The sequence below is a fragment of the Phoca vitulina genome, unplaced genomic scaffold (genome assembly GCF_004348235.1).
Source record: "Phoca vitulina isolate PV1807 unplaced genomic scaffold, GSC_HSeal_1.0 scaffold35, whole genome shotgun sequence".
Taxonomy (NCBI): Eukaryota; Metazoa; Chordata; class Mammalia; order Carnivora; family Phocidae; genus Phoca; species Phoca vitulina.
The window spans coordinates 3637423-3650995 of NW_022589738.1; the positions used below are offsets into that span (position 1 = coordinate 3637423).

A 13573-nucleotide genomic window follows, 5' to 3' on the forward strand; every position below is an offset into this window, starting at 1 on the left:
TTCAATTATAACTGAACTTATGCTTGGACAGAGATACTCATCTTTAATCATAGTATAAGTAAGCAAGCATGTAAATAATAATTAAGTTGTAATTGAATCAAAATGCTGATCATGTGTAAACATTCTCCTATCTAAAGGTCACATCTTCTGGGTATATATGAGCATTTAAGCTAAAGTTCCTCTTCCTAAATGTGAGGACTTTTAAAACCTGATCAAAGGTACAAGTGAAAAAGTTTTGCAATAGCAAATAAAAACATATAAAACTGTCATATAAGGTTATTTCTATTGGGATCTTCTTCCTGGCAACAAATACACAAGAATATTGCACTCCAGTTGGGTTCGGAAATGCCCAGATGGACAATTCTCCAATATGTACTAAAACGTTCCTGTACCATTTTTCATATTTATAACTTCACTATTATCTTTTTTTTAAAAAAAAAAAAAAAGATTTTATTTATTTATTTGACAGAGAGAGACACAGTGAGAGAGGAAACACAAGCAGGGGGAGTCGGAGAGGGAGAAGCAGGCTTCCCATGGAGCAGGGAGCCCGATGCGGGGCTCGATCCCAGGACCCCGAAGGCAGACGCTTAACGACTGAGCCACCCAGGCGCCCCTCACTGTTATCTTTTAACCATATACTTTAAGATGTTAAAGTTAAAAGAGGACAATAAACTTCCTAACTTTTCCCCTCTTTTTGTGGGTGCTGAAGAAAGGGTCTAGAAAGGTGTATTTCTTTAATTCTACATTAGGAAGTATTGTGCAGACATGAGTTACCAAACAGATGGAAGGGTGGAGGTGGGAAGCAGGGAAAGAGAGACTCACTTCGAGGTTTTCCATTTGCTCTAAAAGATTACGAAAACCTTTGACAGTGAGGTTAGTGTTTACCATTCATTTTAATGTCAGAATTAAACACTTCATCAAAACATTTAGTCTACGGGTTTATAATTTCATATTTCTTTTAAAATAGGCACTTGATTTGTATCATTTAAAAAAAAAATGGGCTGGAGCTTTCAACTGAAATGTCAAAATTGCTCCAAAATTTTCTATTTTTCCTTAAAAAAAAAAAACAGAACAAAAAACTAACCTGATCTATATAATTAGTCTCCCAGCTTAAGACATTAGAATTTCTTCTCTCTCACCTTTACTATATCATATTCCTTAAAGGGAAAGCAGTTTGTAAACTTTTCTTCAAGGTCTTTCTCATCTCTTTATTATGACAGTGTGATTGTCCTGCTAAGAGAGATAATTAACTGCAACTTCATTAGCATCTCCAAAAACAAGCTTCCTCATTAGAAATGAAGAGGAAAAGGACATGATATAATTTAATTATAGCCAAATTTGAAGCACAGATGCTGTAGGTATTTTCACCTCAGATTCAGATTCATCTAATTTCTTTTTTTCTTTTTCATGTCTGTGTGTGTTTGTGTGGGGTTTTTTGTTTCGTTTTGCTTTATATTTTAGAATTCTCAAGGAGCATCTCGGGGAACAGGAAGTTTCCATCTCATTAATTGTGGACTCTGTAGAGGAAGGTGACTTGGGAAATTACTCCTGTTACGTTGAAAATGGAAATGGACGTCGGCATGCCAGCGTTCTCCTTCACAAACGGGGTGAGTGTCACCTTCTAAGGTTGAGTAGTCCTGAACCTGTAATGGGAGGGAAAGAATTAGGAACCAAAAAAATGTTGTGTTTTTCTACATCAGTTTACCCTAAATAAAATAAGCACAATAGCGTTAGGGCCATCACGGTGGATAACACGGTGGATGCGTGACTAGCTCAGGCTCTAGAGTAAAATATGGATCCCTTGTTGGGCTTTCCCCCAAATCTTGGGGGTGGCATCTCACTTCCCTAAGCTTCAGTTTCCCGATACTAGCCAATGGGGGAACAATGGTGGCAACTCTTCAGTGTGTTTTAAGGATGAAAGAAGACAAGAAATGTGACGAGCTTGGCACAGAGCCTGTATGCAAGAGAAAGGAAGTTAAATGCTATTTATTATTGTTGGAAATTGACAAACCAATAGAAAATGACAGGAAATTTTAAGTCAAAGATTGTGTTCTTTATTTGAAGGTTCTTCCTTTAGTGTAAGAATTATGTCTGAGGAATTCCCCATGGCAGTACTTCTTGACAGTTTTTTCTGCCTTGGATAACTTTTACATGTGCAGTATCTTCCCAAGATTAACAGTGATTTATTAATTAGTCATTAACAAACTATCATTCAATTATTATTCATTAGTAATAATTCAAGGAAGATAGATTGTGGTTGAGTACCATATCTGCTGCACTAAATGATTCCACAGCAACCCCAACATGGTAGGCACAGGGTTAAAACGTGTATAAATATATATATTGAATTGTTTCAAATTAGAGACTATTAAAAAAATTCGACTGAGTAAATTTGAAAATCTAATTGGCTTTAGTAAATGACTCATGAATCGGGCAGCTCTGAGCAGTTGCTCAAAATGGAAGGTTCTTATGGGAAGGAGGGTGGGGCAAGAAGTTATTAACAAAAGAAAGAAAGGATTCAAGCCTGGACACTTTGTTTGGGGGTGGACGACACGAAAAGGCAGGGTTTTTTTTTTTTATCATGCAGATGAACTCACTTGTGCTGATGGGGGAAATTTCAGATTGACTTTTTAAAAGGTCACATTCCTGAGATAGGTCAAAACTGTAATTAAGTCTTGGTTTGCTGTTGTGGAGGGGAGGCAAATGACTCCAGCTTGGGCTTGTTTTTCTTTTTTAACAAGACAGTTGTGAACTTGGAACCATGCATTCATTGCAGAAATTTTTCATGTACATTACAAAGAAAAGTGGTTTTTTTCCTACATTATGCTAAGTGAAAACTTTCCAGCTTTGGGAACAAGTATATTTGGTGTTCTCTTACTCAGCAAATTTATAATGATTTTAATTTCAAAGCACATGTTTAATCCTAGACGCTTTGAGTTTGAAAAAGAAAGAGAACATTGAAGACTCCCCCCCCCCCACTTTATTGGGCAATAGATTCCCTTTGAATAATGCTACTGAAAGCTATTAAAACAGACACCTCTGTTGTCAGGAGACTACAATATTAAAATAGTCTACCTTTGGGAAGGGGAAAAGTAAGGACAGGTAGCAATGATTGTTTCTTTCTGTAGCTTAACATATATAGTCAATGAAGGAATTGAGAATAGAAATATTATGAAAGGACAGAAATAGCTTGCCAGGGTTGGAAGCAACTTAATGTTGTGTAATTGAACCCTTCCATAACGTGTTCCTAAGTGATCAGTCACCTTACACTGGATCATATTCCTTCTCAAGGAAGCTAGTTCTATCTCTGGAAAAACGTAACTGTTAGAAAGCATCCCTATTTCACTGTCTACCCCTTGACCCCAGTTCTACACTTTTAATCTCTGTTTCCCAAAACAGCCCATCAAAAGTTTGTTGACCATCACCATGGTCCTTCTGAGTCTTTATTTCCCTAGATTCAACTTGCCTAGCTTCTTTTATTCCTTCTTCCTTTCTGAGGATACAGTACTTCCACCATCCTGGTCACTCTTTTGAATATGCTCTAATTAAAGAGTCTGAATTATTTCTCAAGAAGGGAAAGAGTGCAGAGAAGATACAGGGCACATATAAAAATCTGTTCACTTGGACAACACTTATTTCTTTTTGGGACAGGGAGGAGTAACAGTTAAGTATTGCTTGTCAGGGAGCAAGAATTCCTGTCCCCTTAAGGGTCTTTCTACCTGAGTTAAGAATCAAATTGACATGAGACAGATTAACAGGAGAAAATCAAATTTAATAGTGTCCGTGTGGGGAATCCACACAGACATGGAAATTCCAAAGACAGTCAGGCAAAATGAGGCATATATGTCATCCTGAACTAAGGAGAAGGGGGTAGGGGTCTGGGACTTTAGAGGCAAGGAATGTAATTCACAAAATGATAAGAACAGATGTTTTGTAATTAGATGTTTACCCTGCCACTCTGCTAATAACCCTTATTCTGGATAAGACCCTCAATTTCGAGTCTTATATGTAGTTAAGGGAAGGGCAAAAGTTTCTCTTGAGCCCATAGGGTCTCAGTTGCCTTCAGCTCAGAATAATCTTCATGACAAAGTGGCCTGTCTTGGGGTGGCCTGCCCTTGGCCCCTATACCATCATAAAGAGAAAAGAAGGAAAATGAATTGTATCTAAGGAGGATAAACTACTAAAGCTCTGTTCTTACAGATAGGCACACAGCCAGGAAGGGTCAAACACCCCCAGGCTATTTTTAGTATGCGTGGCCTAAGGTTAAGTTGCCCATAGCTACAGAAGCCTCCAGTACTACAAAAATAAATGATTGAAGAATAAAGGAAATTGTTTGAAAAACTTTCCCAATACTGTCGAATTCCATAACCATGAAGAAGAAAATTGTGGCCAGTGTTGGAGCAGTCATTAATGCTTAAATCCACAATGGTTTTTAAATACGTATTTCTACTGAGAGAGCATTTTGTTTTTAGTAAAATAAAAGCATTAAGAAGCCAAAAAGTGTTCTTCAAGGTCATGTACTCCAAAAGTCCCTTTTAAAGTCAGTATGTGCCTTCCTTCCAAGGGAGCTTCAGGAAATGAGTGAGTCATCAACTCACAAAAGCAACAAGGCATGCAATCTCCTGCCCTTGAGAGGCTTGTAATCCTGGGGAATGGTCTATCCCAATCATCTTAGGGAAAAAGAAAGGACTTGGGTTAACAGGTGGCATACCTGCAAGCTCCCCAGGCCCGCAAGGTTCAGAAGGTCAAGGCACAGCACATGGTAGGCTTATAGTTATGGTCTTTGATCATAGAGTTCCTGAAAGAGTCAAGTTATTGTCATGTTAGCAATTATGTAATTATCAGATGAATTGCTCTATCACTCAGAAGAGTAAAGCTCAGAGAAGGAACTGGGAGATGTCACATTTAATCATATTTTTCTGCCATTTATTCATAAATCCCTTATCTTACAGGCCTTCAAAGTCTTTCATTTTTAAAACCTCCTGAAAGACCTGTGTTAAAGTATTTGACGCATACAGACCTTGCAGACCACAATTATCAGTTCTTCTGACGAGTAGACCTGCCAGGACACACCTTTGTGCAAGTTAAGCACTTACTTAAGCACTTTTTCCTCCACCGTTACCTTTTGCTCAGTATTGTTGGTGTAATAAAAATGATGTCCGAGCCCTCCAATGGGTGGTATGTGTTAGGGTAGAAAACCTTTCCTTTCTTCCTTTCTGGGTTCTTCGGCTGGTCTAATAATTAAATTGACATAAGACAGATTAACAGGAGAAAAACATTTAATTTCATACATACAGGAGCCCCAGAGATAGGAGATTCAAGGACAGGTCAGGCAGTTGAGGCTTATGTGCTGTCCAGAGCTAAGGAATGGCACAGGGACCTGGGGCTTCAAAGGGGAGGCGGGTCATTCACAGGACAGTAAGAAGAGCCCGTGTTTGGTAATTAGTTGTTTGCTCTACCATATAGTCAGGACTTTCAGATGCAGAGTTATCTCAAGTAATAGATTTCTTTCTGGGCCAGGGCCCCTACCTAAATTCATTTAGGTAGTTAAGGGAGAGGTAAAAGTCTTTTCTTGAGTTTGCTGTGTCTTGATGGCCTTTAGCTCAAAATAATCCTCATGCCCAAGCGGCATATTTTGGGATGGCAAAACCTGCTCCCCTTCTTATGGATTCTTTGAGATATCACTCACATGTATTAAATGAGTCTTCCTTAATGCTAAGAGGATACTACAGTAAATAATTCAGCTAGGATCAAACTAGGCTAGATTTTGGACCAGGCTTTATCTTAAAAAACAAAAAAACACCCAACCTACTTCCACAAACACTGGCTGAAAATTTCCTAGGAAATTGATCATAAAAAAAGTTTCTATGGCTGGCTCAGTAGGTGGAGTGTGCGACTCTCGATCAAAGATCTTGGGGCTGTGGGTTCAAGCCCCATGTTTGGTATGGAGATTACTTAAAAAGAAATGAAGTCTTTAAAAAAAGAAAAAGAAAAGGTTTATATGAGAATGTTCAAAATTATTGGTTCCTGCAGCCAGGGAAGGTACTTGGACAGTTAAGATCATGTCATATATGCAACACAGATATATTTCACATACTCTACAGAGAACTAGATTATGCAATGAATGAGAGATGAAGAATGAACGGGCAAGGGCCATGGGGCTTTATAGTCCTCACTCTAGTCCCTGGCCTGACAAGCTTGCTTGGAAAAGAACCAAAGCACAGAGCTAGCACATTCACTTCTGTGTTATTTCTCGTTCCCGCTGTTGCCCATATGTGATTGAATTTCATGTTTCAGTCTCTGAATCCTTTACCCAAATGCTTTTGCTTAGGTTTCTCATCGCTGCTGCCTGACTTGACATGTATCCAACACTGACCTTCACCTTCAGTTTCCCTCCAAAATCCTGACCTTCCCTGTTCCCTCCTTTTTTTATGTTTTCCCTTGTCTTCGGATCAATACCCAGCCAGCAATGTGCTCTAGCCTCAGGCCTAACCACTCTTGCACCCATCAGGCAGTCCTAAATTTCTTCTTCACTGTGTGTTTTGTCCAGTCTCTCACTCTGGATGGCCTCCCAGTGTACACATGTTTACGGTATGGAGCAAAGCAGCTTAATGGTTAGGGGTGTGGACTCTAGCAATGCTATGTATTCAAAACCCAATTCTCTGTGTACTGACTGTGTTATTGTTACCAAATTTAAACTAGTCTGTGCACCCAATGTGCAGTGAGCAGATGTCTGAGACACTGATTTTGAAGTGAAGAAGACCTTATTATCAGAAGGACAGCCGATCAAGAAGGCCAGGATCATTCCCCAAACTACCTTGCCCTGTTGAGCCTAGGGACAGCATTCTTCCAGACAGTGAGGCTCTATTTGGGACCTGGTATGATCACATATCTCAAAACAAATGTTACCATCCATTCCCCATTAGGTTTCCACAATCAAAGAGTAGGGATAAAAAAAGGCAAAGTGAATGATTGCTTGTGCATGAGGTTAAGAGGTGCATAAAACATAATTGAGTAGGGAACAAAACAGAACGTGGAGCTAAGTTAATAATACAACTAATACCAACTACAGTCCTGCTTATATTTTCAAAACAGGTCCAGGAACCAAGTGTCCAGCCCCACTCTCTTGGGCAAATCACCTAATCTCTATGACCCTCAAATTTCTCTTCTATAAAATGGGAATAATAATAGTACCTACCATATAGAATAGCTATGAAGATTAAATAAACTAAATTAGTGTCAATATGTATCGCAATGTCTGACACATATTTATCACCCAGTAAATGTTAGCAGCCATTACATGATTTCTCAACTACATGATATTCTGGGTAATTTAGGATGTGATAATAATGTGTTCTATTAAAAACTCCCACAAATCTCATTTTAAGTCTAATTTTTAATCTTGTATTAAAATGGCCAGCTTTAGCTCCAGCTCCATTGAGTCCATATTTTACCTTATAATAGATTTACTTTAGTTAGAATGTGCTGTCCTAAAGGAGAGCTTCATTCATTTATTCTTGCATTTAATGATAATCATTAAGAACCTACTATGTGTCTGGCACTCATAAAATTAAATGAACAGGAAATAAAACCAATATAATTTGAAATGCCACCATCTACTCTTTAAATTGCATTGATATTAAGCATTCCTAATATAGAATTGTGCTTCTAGGGAATGTTTAGCTTTGAAACTGTCACATTAAGGGAAAGTTCATTAACAATCCTGTTCTGAATGGTTATGTTTAGATATATTGATTACAATAATATGGCAATCCATTCATCATGAAGTAGTTTGGGAACTAGCAAAGTATCTATCTCAGAGACCAGCACTAGTTAACAATGATAAACATCTAGGTTTTCTCCATTCCCTCTCAAACCCATTTTATTTCTTGCACACACACACACTTTCTCCCTCCAAAGAATGTAATCAATAGAAATTAGACTTGCTCAATAAACTCCCTAGTCCCCAGAATATCTTTAGTAATGTAATTAACGTGTACATTATTTAGGATGCACTGTTTTAAAGCCGGATGAATTTAGACCCAGTGGACTCCTTATCCCTTTTTGTAATGAATCATTTTTGGAGTATATGCCCCTATCCTAGTTAGTATTTACCTAGTGTCTTTATTTACTGAGAGATACAGTAAGATCACAGAACTGTTTAAGCCTCTCTGAGGGCTCAACATCTGACATCTTTGATCACTGACTTCAAAATATGGAAAAGCCAAACTTTGCCCAGATATCAAAACCTCCTACCTCTCTATATGGTGGCATCTCCCTAGAAAGACAATGACTCATTAAAAACTGAATAGGCATTCACTAAAGAGTCACTTTTTTTGAGTTATTGCTCTGGGGAGGAAAAAAAAATTTTCCCTTTATCCTTCTAGGTTCTTGGCTGAGACCTCCCTGTAATAACAAACCAGATTAACAGGAAAAAAACAAACAAGTTTAATAACTTGTATACCCCCTTATGCAAGGGAGATACCCAGAAAAACAGTAACTGCCTGAAATGGCCTAAGCTACCACCCTAAATACCATCTCCAGCTACAGACAAAAGAAAATGCTGGGGGTGGGAGAGCCAGTTATGGGAGATTTCCAAGAGAAACACAGTAATCAAGGGTGTGGTTGTTACGCAGATTTAAGTCGTTGCTTTCTCCATTGATAAGAGAAGAGTTTTTAGAGAGTTTGAGTCCAGGGCTCTTCCAGGTTAAGAAAGGGAGACACCCTTACAAATGGAGATTTCCCTTATAAGTGTAAATATCTTTCACAAAAGGGTAACTTCTCAGTTTTCAAAAATTCCTCCTGTGTCTGCAGTTTCTTAAAAATAATCAGCCTTGGGGCGCCTGGGTGGCTTAGTTGGTTAAGCAACTGCCTTCCACTCAGGTCATGATCCTGGAGTCACAGGATCGAATCCCGCATCAGGCTCCCTGCTCGGCAGGGAGTCTGCTTCTCCCTCTGACCCTCCCCCCTCTCATGCTCTCTCTCTCTCAAATAAATAAATAAAATCTTTTTAAAAAAATAATCAGCCTCTGGGGTGCCTGGGCAGCTCATTTGGTTAAGGGTCTGTGGCTCAGGTCATGATCCCAGGGTCCTGCTTGTGGGGAGCCTGCTTCTCCCTCTCCTCCCCACTAATATTCTCGCTCACTCTCACTCTCAAATAAATAAAATCTCAAAAAAAATTTAAAAAATAAATGCTTTTAAAAAATAATAATAATCAGCCTAAAATAATCCGTATGCCAAAAAAAGCATGTTTTGGGGTATATATTCTGCTCCCCTTCATCGCCTGTGCAATTGCCCAATATTAAGGAACTTTAGTTATGTTGCTCCAGCATCTCCAAATCAGAGCCATCAAGTTTAACAAATTCTCTCCTTGGATAAGATCTGACATTTTGCAGTCAAAATTTTTTCTAGCCTGTAACATTTTTCTTGCTTCTCTGCTCTTCAGTTGTGTAAGACATCTAAACAGCTGACCTCAGTTCTTCCTTTTTTTTCTTCTTGATAACTAACGCCAAAACAAAAAATACACTTGGTGGCTATTATGCCAGGAGCACAAATTGTCCAATACTAGTAATTTTATACCTTTGAGTCTCTTGATATGGGCATTTCAACAAGGTTATTCGATTGCCACCAAAATTACAGGCATGAGAGCCAACCTTTTGAGCTATTTCCTTAGACATAAAATATATGATGTAAGTGAGGTTAAATTCAACTTATTTTTGCCTCAGACCTGGAATGTCTTTTCAAAAGTCTCTTGATCCCAGTTTTTCCTGATCAGCATAGTTTTGCCTTTTAGTCATTTTGGTCATTCAGTTTGCTTCAGTGTGAACTAGACTATCCAGGCAGTGTCTTTGTTAGGAAAGAAAAGGACCACTGTTTGAGGATGATTCGCTTTTTCCTCAATTAGTAAATATCAACGAGATGATCCTGGACAAAGCAGGTATTGGGACCACGAAGGATAAAACCTTTTATCATTCATGTTGAACTAATCATGTGGGCCAAAGCTCTTAGTATTTAAGTATACGTGGGCATCTCAATGGAAGTCCTTTATTTGTCTTATTGAATTTTTCACTTGTTTCCCAACTAAATGTTAAATTCTTGATAAAGATCTTTAACTTGTACTTCTGTGTTGTATTACTCAGCACATGTAACCCACTTTGTAAATGTGATGAATGGGATGATTAAATGTATTCTGAGTAATATAAACTTTGCAGCAGGGTTTCTTAATCTCACCACTATTGACATTTTGAACTGGATAATTCTGTTACAGGATTTTTTCCTTCGTTGGTACCCACGGTTCTTGTTCAGGCTGCTTCAAAAAATGAAGAGGTAGACCAGACAGAGTGGTGGGCTGCACAGCAAGGTTTATTGGGCAATAGCAAAGTGATAGTACAAAGCTCCCCAGGAGGGAGGGGACCCAAGAGGGTTGCCATCGGACTTTCTAAGTCTAGGGGTTTTTATGGGCTTGTTAGCAGGCTGTTTTAATCTAATTAACCCTCCCTGCACCTGTCATCCAATCAGGTTGTTGTCACCTATCTATCACATGGGAAAGGGTGGAGGGCTCTTTCCTGGGTGGTGTAAAGTCCTTTTAAGGGTGATTTCCTCTTAGGGTGGGGGCCCCTTGTCCCTGCCTGCCTGCCTTCCAACTATCCTTCATCAATTCTTTGTTGTGGGGGGCTGTCATATGCATTGTAGAATGCTTAGCAGCATTCCCAGCCTCTACCCATTAGATGCCAGTAGTACCTTCCCTGGTTCTGACAACCAAAAATGTTTCCAAATATTGCCAAACATCCCCAGGGGGCAAAACTGCCACCAGTTACTGACAGAAAGACAGGTATTTTCATCTTGAAAATCTTCCAAGATTAAAACCGATGTGTTTGTGTTACCGAACTTAAGGGGTTTGCTACTTGGGGTGCATCAAATTGAACACAACCCAAGGAAATGTCTAATGCAAACAACTTTTTATTACTTGTTACAAGTGAGGAGACAGAGAGATAGCTCTCAAAGCACTGTCTCCTGGTGGAGTTAGTACAGAAAGCTTTTATTCAGTGTATTAGGGGGCGGGGGCAGCAGGCTTCCATAGGCACTTTTTGGTTCACTTGTGCACACCTAGCATGTCAACATGATAGTGCATATAGCGTATGTTCAAAGTTCAAAAAAATGGCAAAAAACTGCCCATAGGGGGAGATCTTAGTATTATAATGAGCTAAAGTTAACTTCAGGTCAGCTTAGGGGGGCTTCTGCACACATCCTCAGCTCCAGTCTGGCTCAGACTGGCTCACATAAGGGGCCACCAGGTGAGACACCTGGCAAGGCATTATCAGGTGAAACATCTAGTTGGGTGTCTCCTTGCAAAGCAAAACGCATTCCTTCCCTGCTTTTGTCCCTTGTCCTCCCTTCTGCTGAGGGCTTTTAGCTCTCTTATTTGAGCAACTTCCTGTTGCATCCCAGCTAACAATTGGGTGTTTCTTATATCATTGGAATTCGCAAAAATTAGGTTCCTTCTGTTTCCACTCTTGGAGAGCCAACTAGAAGGCTGTAGAGCAGGGCTTCACGATCATTTTTTGTTGTTATTGTGTTACTAATTGATCTAGCATAGCCACTGACTCAGGAAACGAATGGGTGAGCCCCGGGGGCACTGCCCAGGCCACCTGCTCCATCCTGGGGAACCCCAAGGGGGCTGGACCAATTCAAAGCTTGGCTCCTGGCAGAGTTTGCCAACAACTGTTGTGGAACAAACTCGGATAAACTCATCTCAAGAGAAGCCAATAACTCAAGAGATGAGGGTTTGGAAAAAAGAGAAGGAGAAATTTATTTCAGGTGCTGGCAGTCGGGGGAGGTGGCAGGCTCAAGCCTGAACAAATGACCTCTCCACCAGCAAGATGGACACCTAGAGTTTTATAGGGAGAATTTAGGGGGGTGCAGGCAGAAAGCACATGATCATAGGCAGGGGTTGGTATGTGTTGAGCCGCAGGGAAGAGGACTTCTGGGTTGTGGTCTTCTCTGCATTTTGTTGCTATCAGAGCTTTTCTGGTCTGGTCGTTGCAATGTTCCGATCATTGGAAAACACCTTCATCAGTGCCTCTGGAAAGTGTGATAATAAGAAGAGCGGGCTGGGCGCCTGGGTGGCTCAGTCAGTTGAGTGTCTGACTCTTGATTCTGCTCAGGTCATGATCTCAGGGTCATGAGATCCAGCCCTGCATTGGGCTCCCCGCTCGGCAGGGAGTCTGCTTGGGACTCTCTTTCCCTCTGCCCCTCTCCCCTGCTCACACACACAAGCGGCTCTTTCTGTCTCTCTCACTCTCACTCTCTCTCTAAAATAAATAAATAAATCTTTAAAAAAAAGAAATAAGGACAATGGGCTTCAGTTAGAGCAGGACGCAAGCAGTCTTGTCTATTTTAGGTTTTAACTTTTAAGGTCTAGAGTTGAGCAAAAGGGCTTGCTGAAAGTTGCAGTCTTTACAGTGCAAACAAATCACCTGGAGAGTTTGTTAAAAAATGATTGGAATTCATTAGTCCAGGGTGGGACTCAAGGTTTGAATTTCAAACAAGTACCTTATTGATATTGATGCTGCTGGTCTGTGGCCTGCAGTTGGCATACCGAGGTCTTTGCCTAGACAATAGATCCTCTGATAAACTTGGTAGCTTCTAATAGATGAAGAGCAACTAGCTCTCTTGAGTTCACTGTTTCCATGAGAGAGAAATGAAAATGGAATATAGCTAGTCAGTGGGATTAAATCCAACTAATTGCCTCATTCTTCTTGCATGGTCAAAACCTTTGAACCTATTTGAACATTAGTACATTGCCCTCACACTCTACTCTTAATGAGGTTACTTGCCTCATGTATTCAATGAAATTGTGCTTTATAGAACACATTTGCTACTCAGAGAGATGTCTGAGAGGGCACTCTCTTCGAGTATTAAATAATTAACCTCTTAAATCAGGAGGACCCTCACTGTTGGACAGAATTCTTATATAGCCCTTTTTTTTTTTTTTTTTAAAAGATTTTATTTATTTATTTGAGAGAGAGAGAATGAGACAGAGAGAGCACATGAGAGGGGGGAGGGTCAGAGGGAGAAGCAGACTCCCTGCCGAGCAGGGAGCCCGATGTGGGACTCGATCCAGGGACTCCAGGATCATGACCTGAGCCGAAGGCAGTCGCTTAACCAACTGAGCCACCCAGGCGCCCAGTATAGCCCTTTTTTATAAAAGGAAATCCACTTAGGAATGTGTCTCCACAACACGTCTATGGATATATATGTGTATTTCATCCTGTGCAAATAGGCTATATACAGTGTTCGGTCTATGCAAATAGCAATTACCAAGGAGGAACAAGATACATGATGGGTAGTAAATACCACTAATTTCCTGTTTTGAATACTCATATTAAACTAAATCTCAATTATGTGTAGTAAGGAAGGCCAGGCATAGTAGAAGAATTGAACCTCCACATATGATTGGTCAATGATAGGATTGCAAAACAGGCAAAGACAAAAGTCTGTAATGCAACCTGGATAAACAGTACCTACATGTTCAAAAGTTCGATTCATTTTAGCAGGCATCTGTCTCTAGCTG

The 13573-nt window shown here is 39.9% G+C and overlaps 1 protein-coding gene across 1 annotated transcript in view; it reads left to right on the forward strand.

The window, feature by feature from the left end:
- Positions 1–13573, forward strand: part of IL1RAPL1 (interleukin 1 receptor accessory protein like 1) — a 1353569-nt gene that overhangs the window by 1301370 nt on the left and 38626 nt on the right. Inside the window, exon 8 of the mRNA XM_032426508.1 lies at positions 1462–1607. Within this exon, the coding sequence (XP_032282399.1) occupies positions 1462–1607 (146 nt within the window). The remainder of the gene's footprint in view (positions 1–1461; positions 1608–13573) is intronic.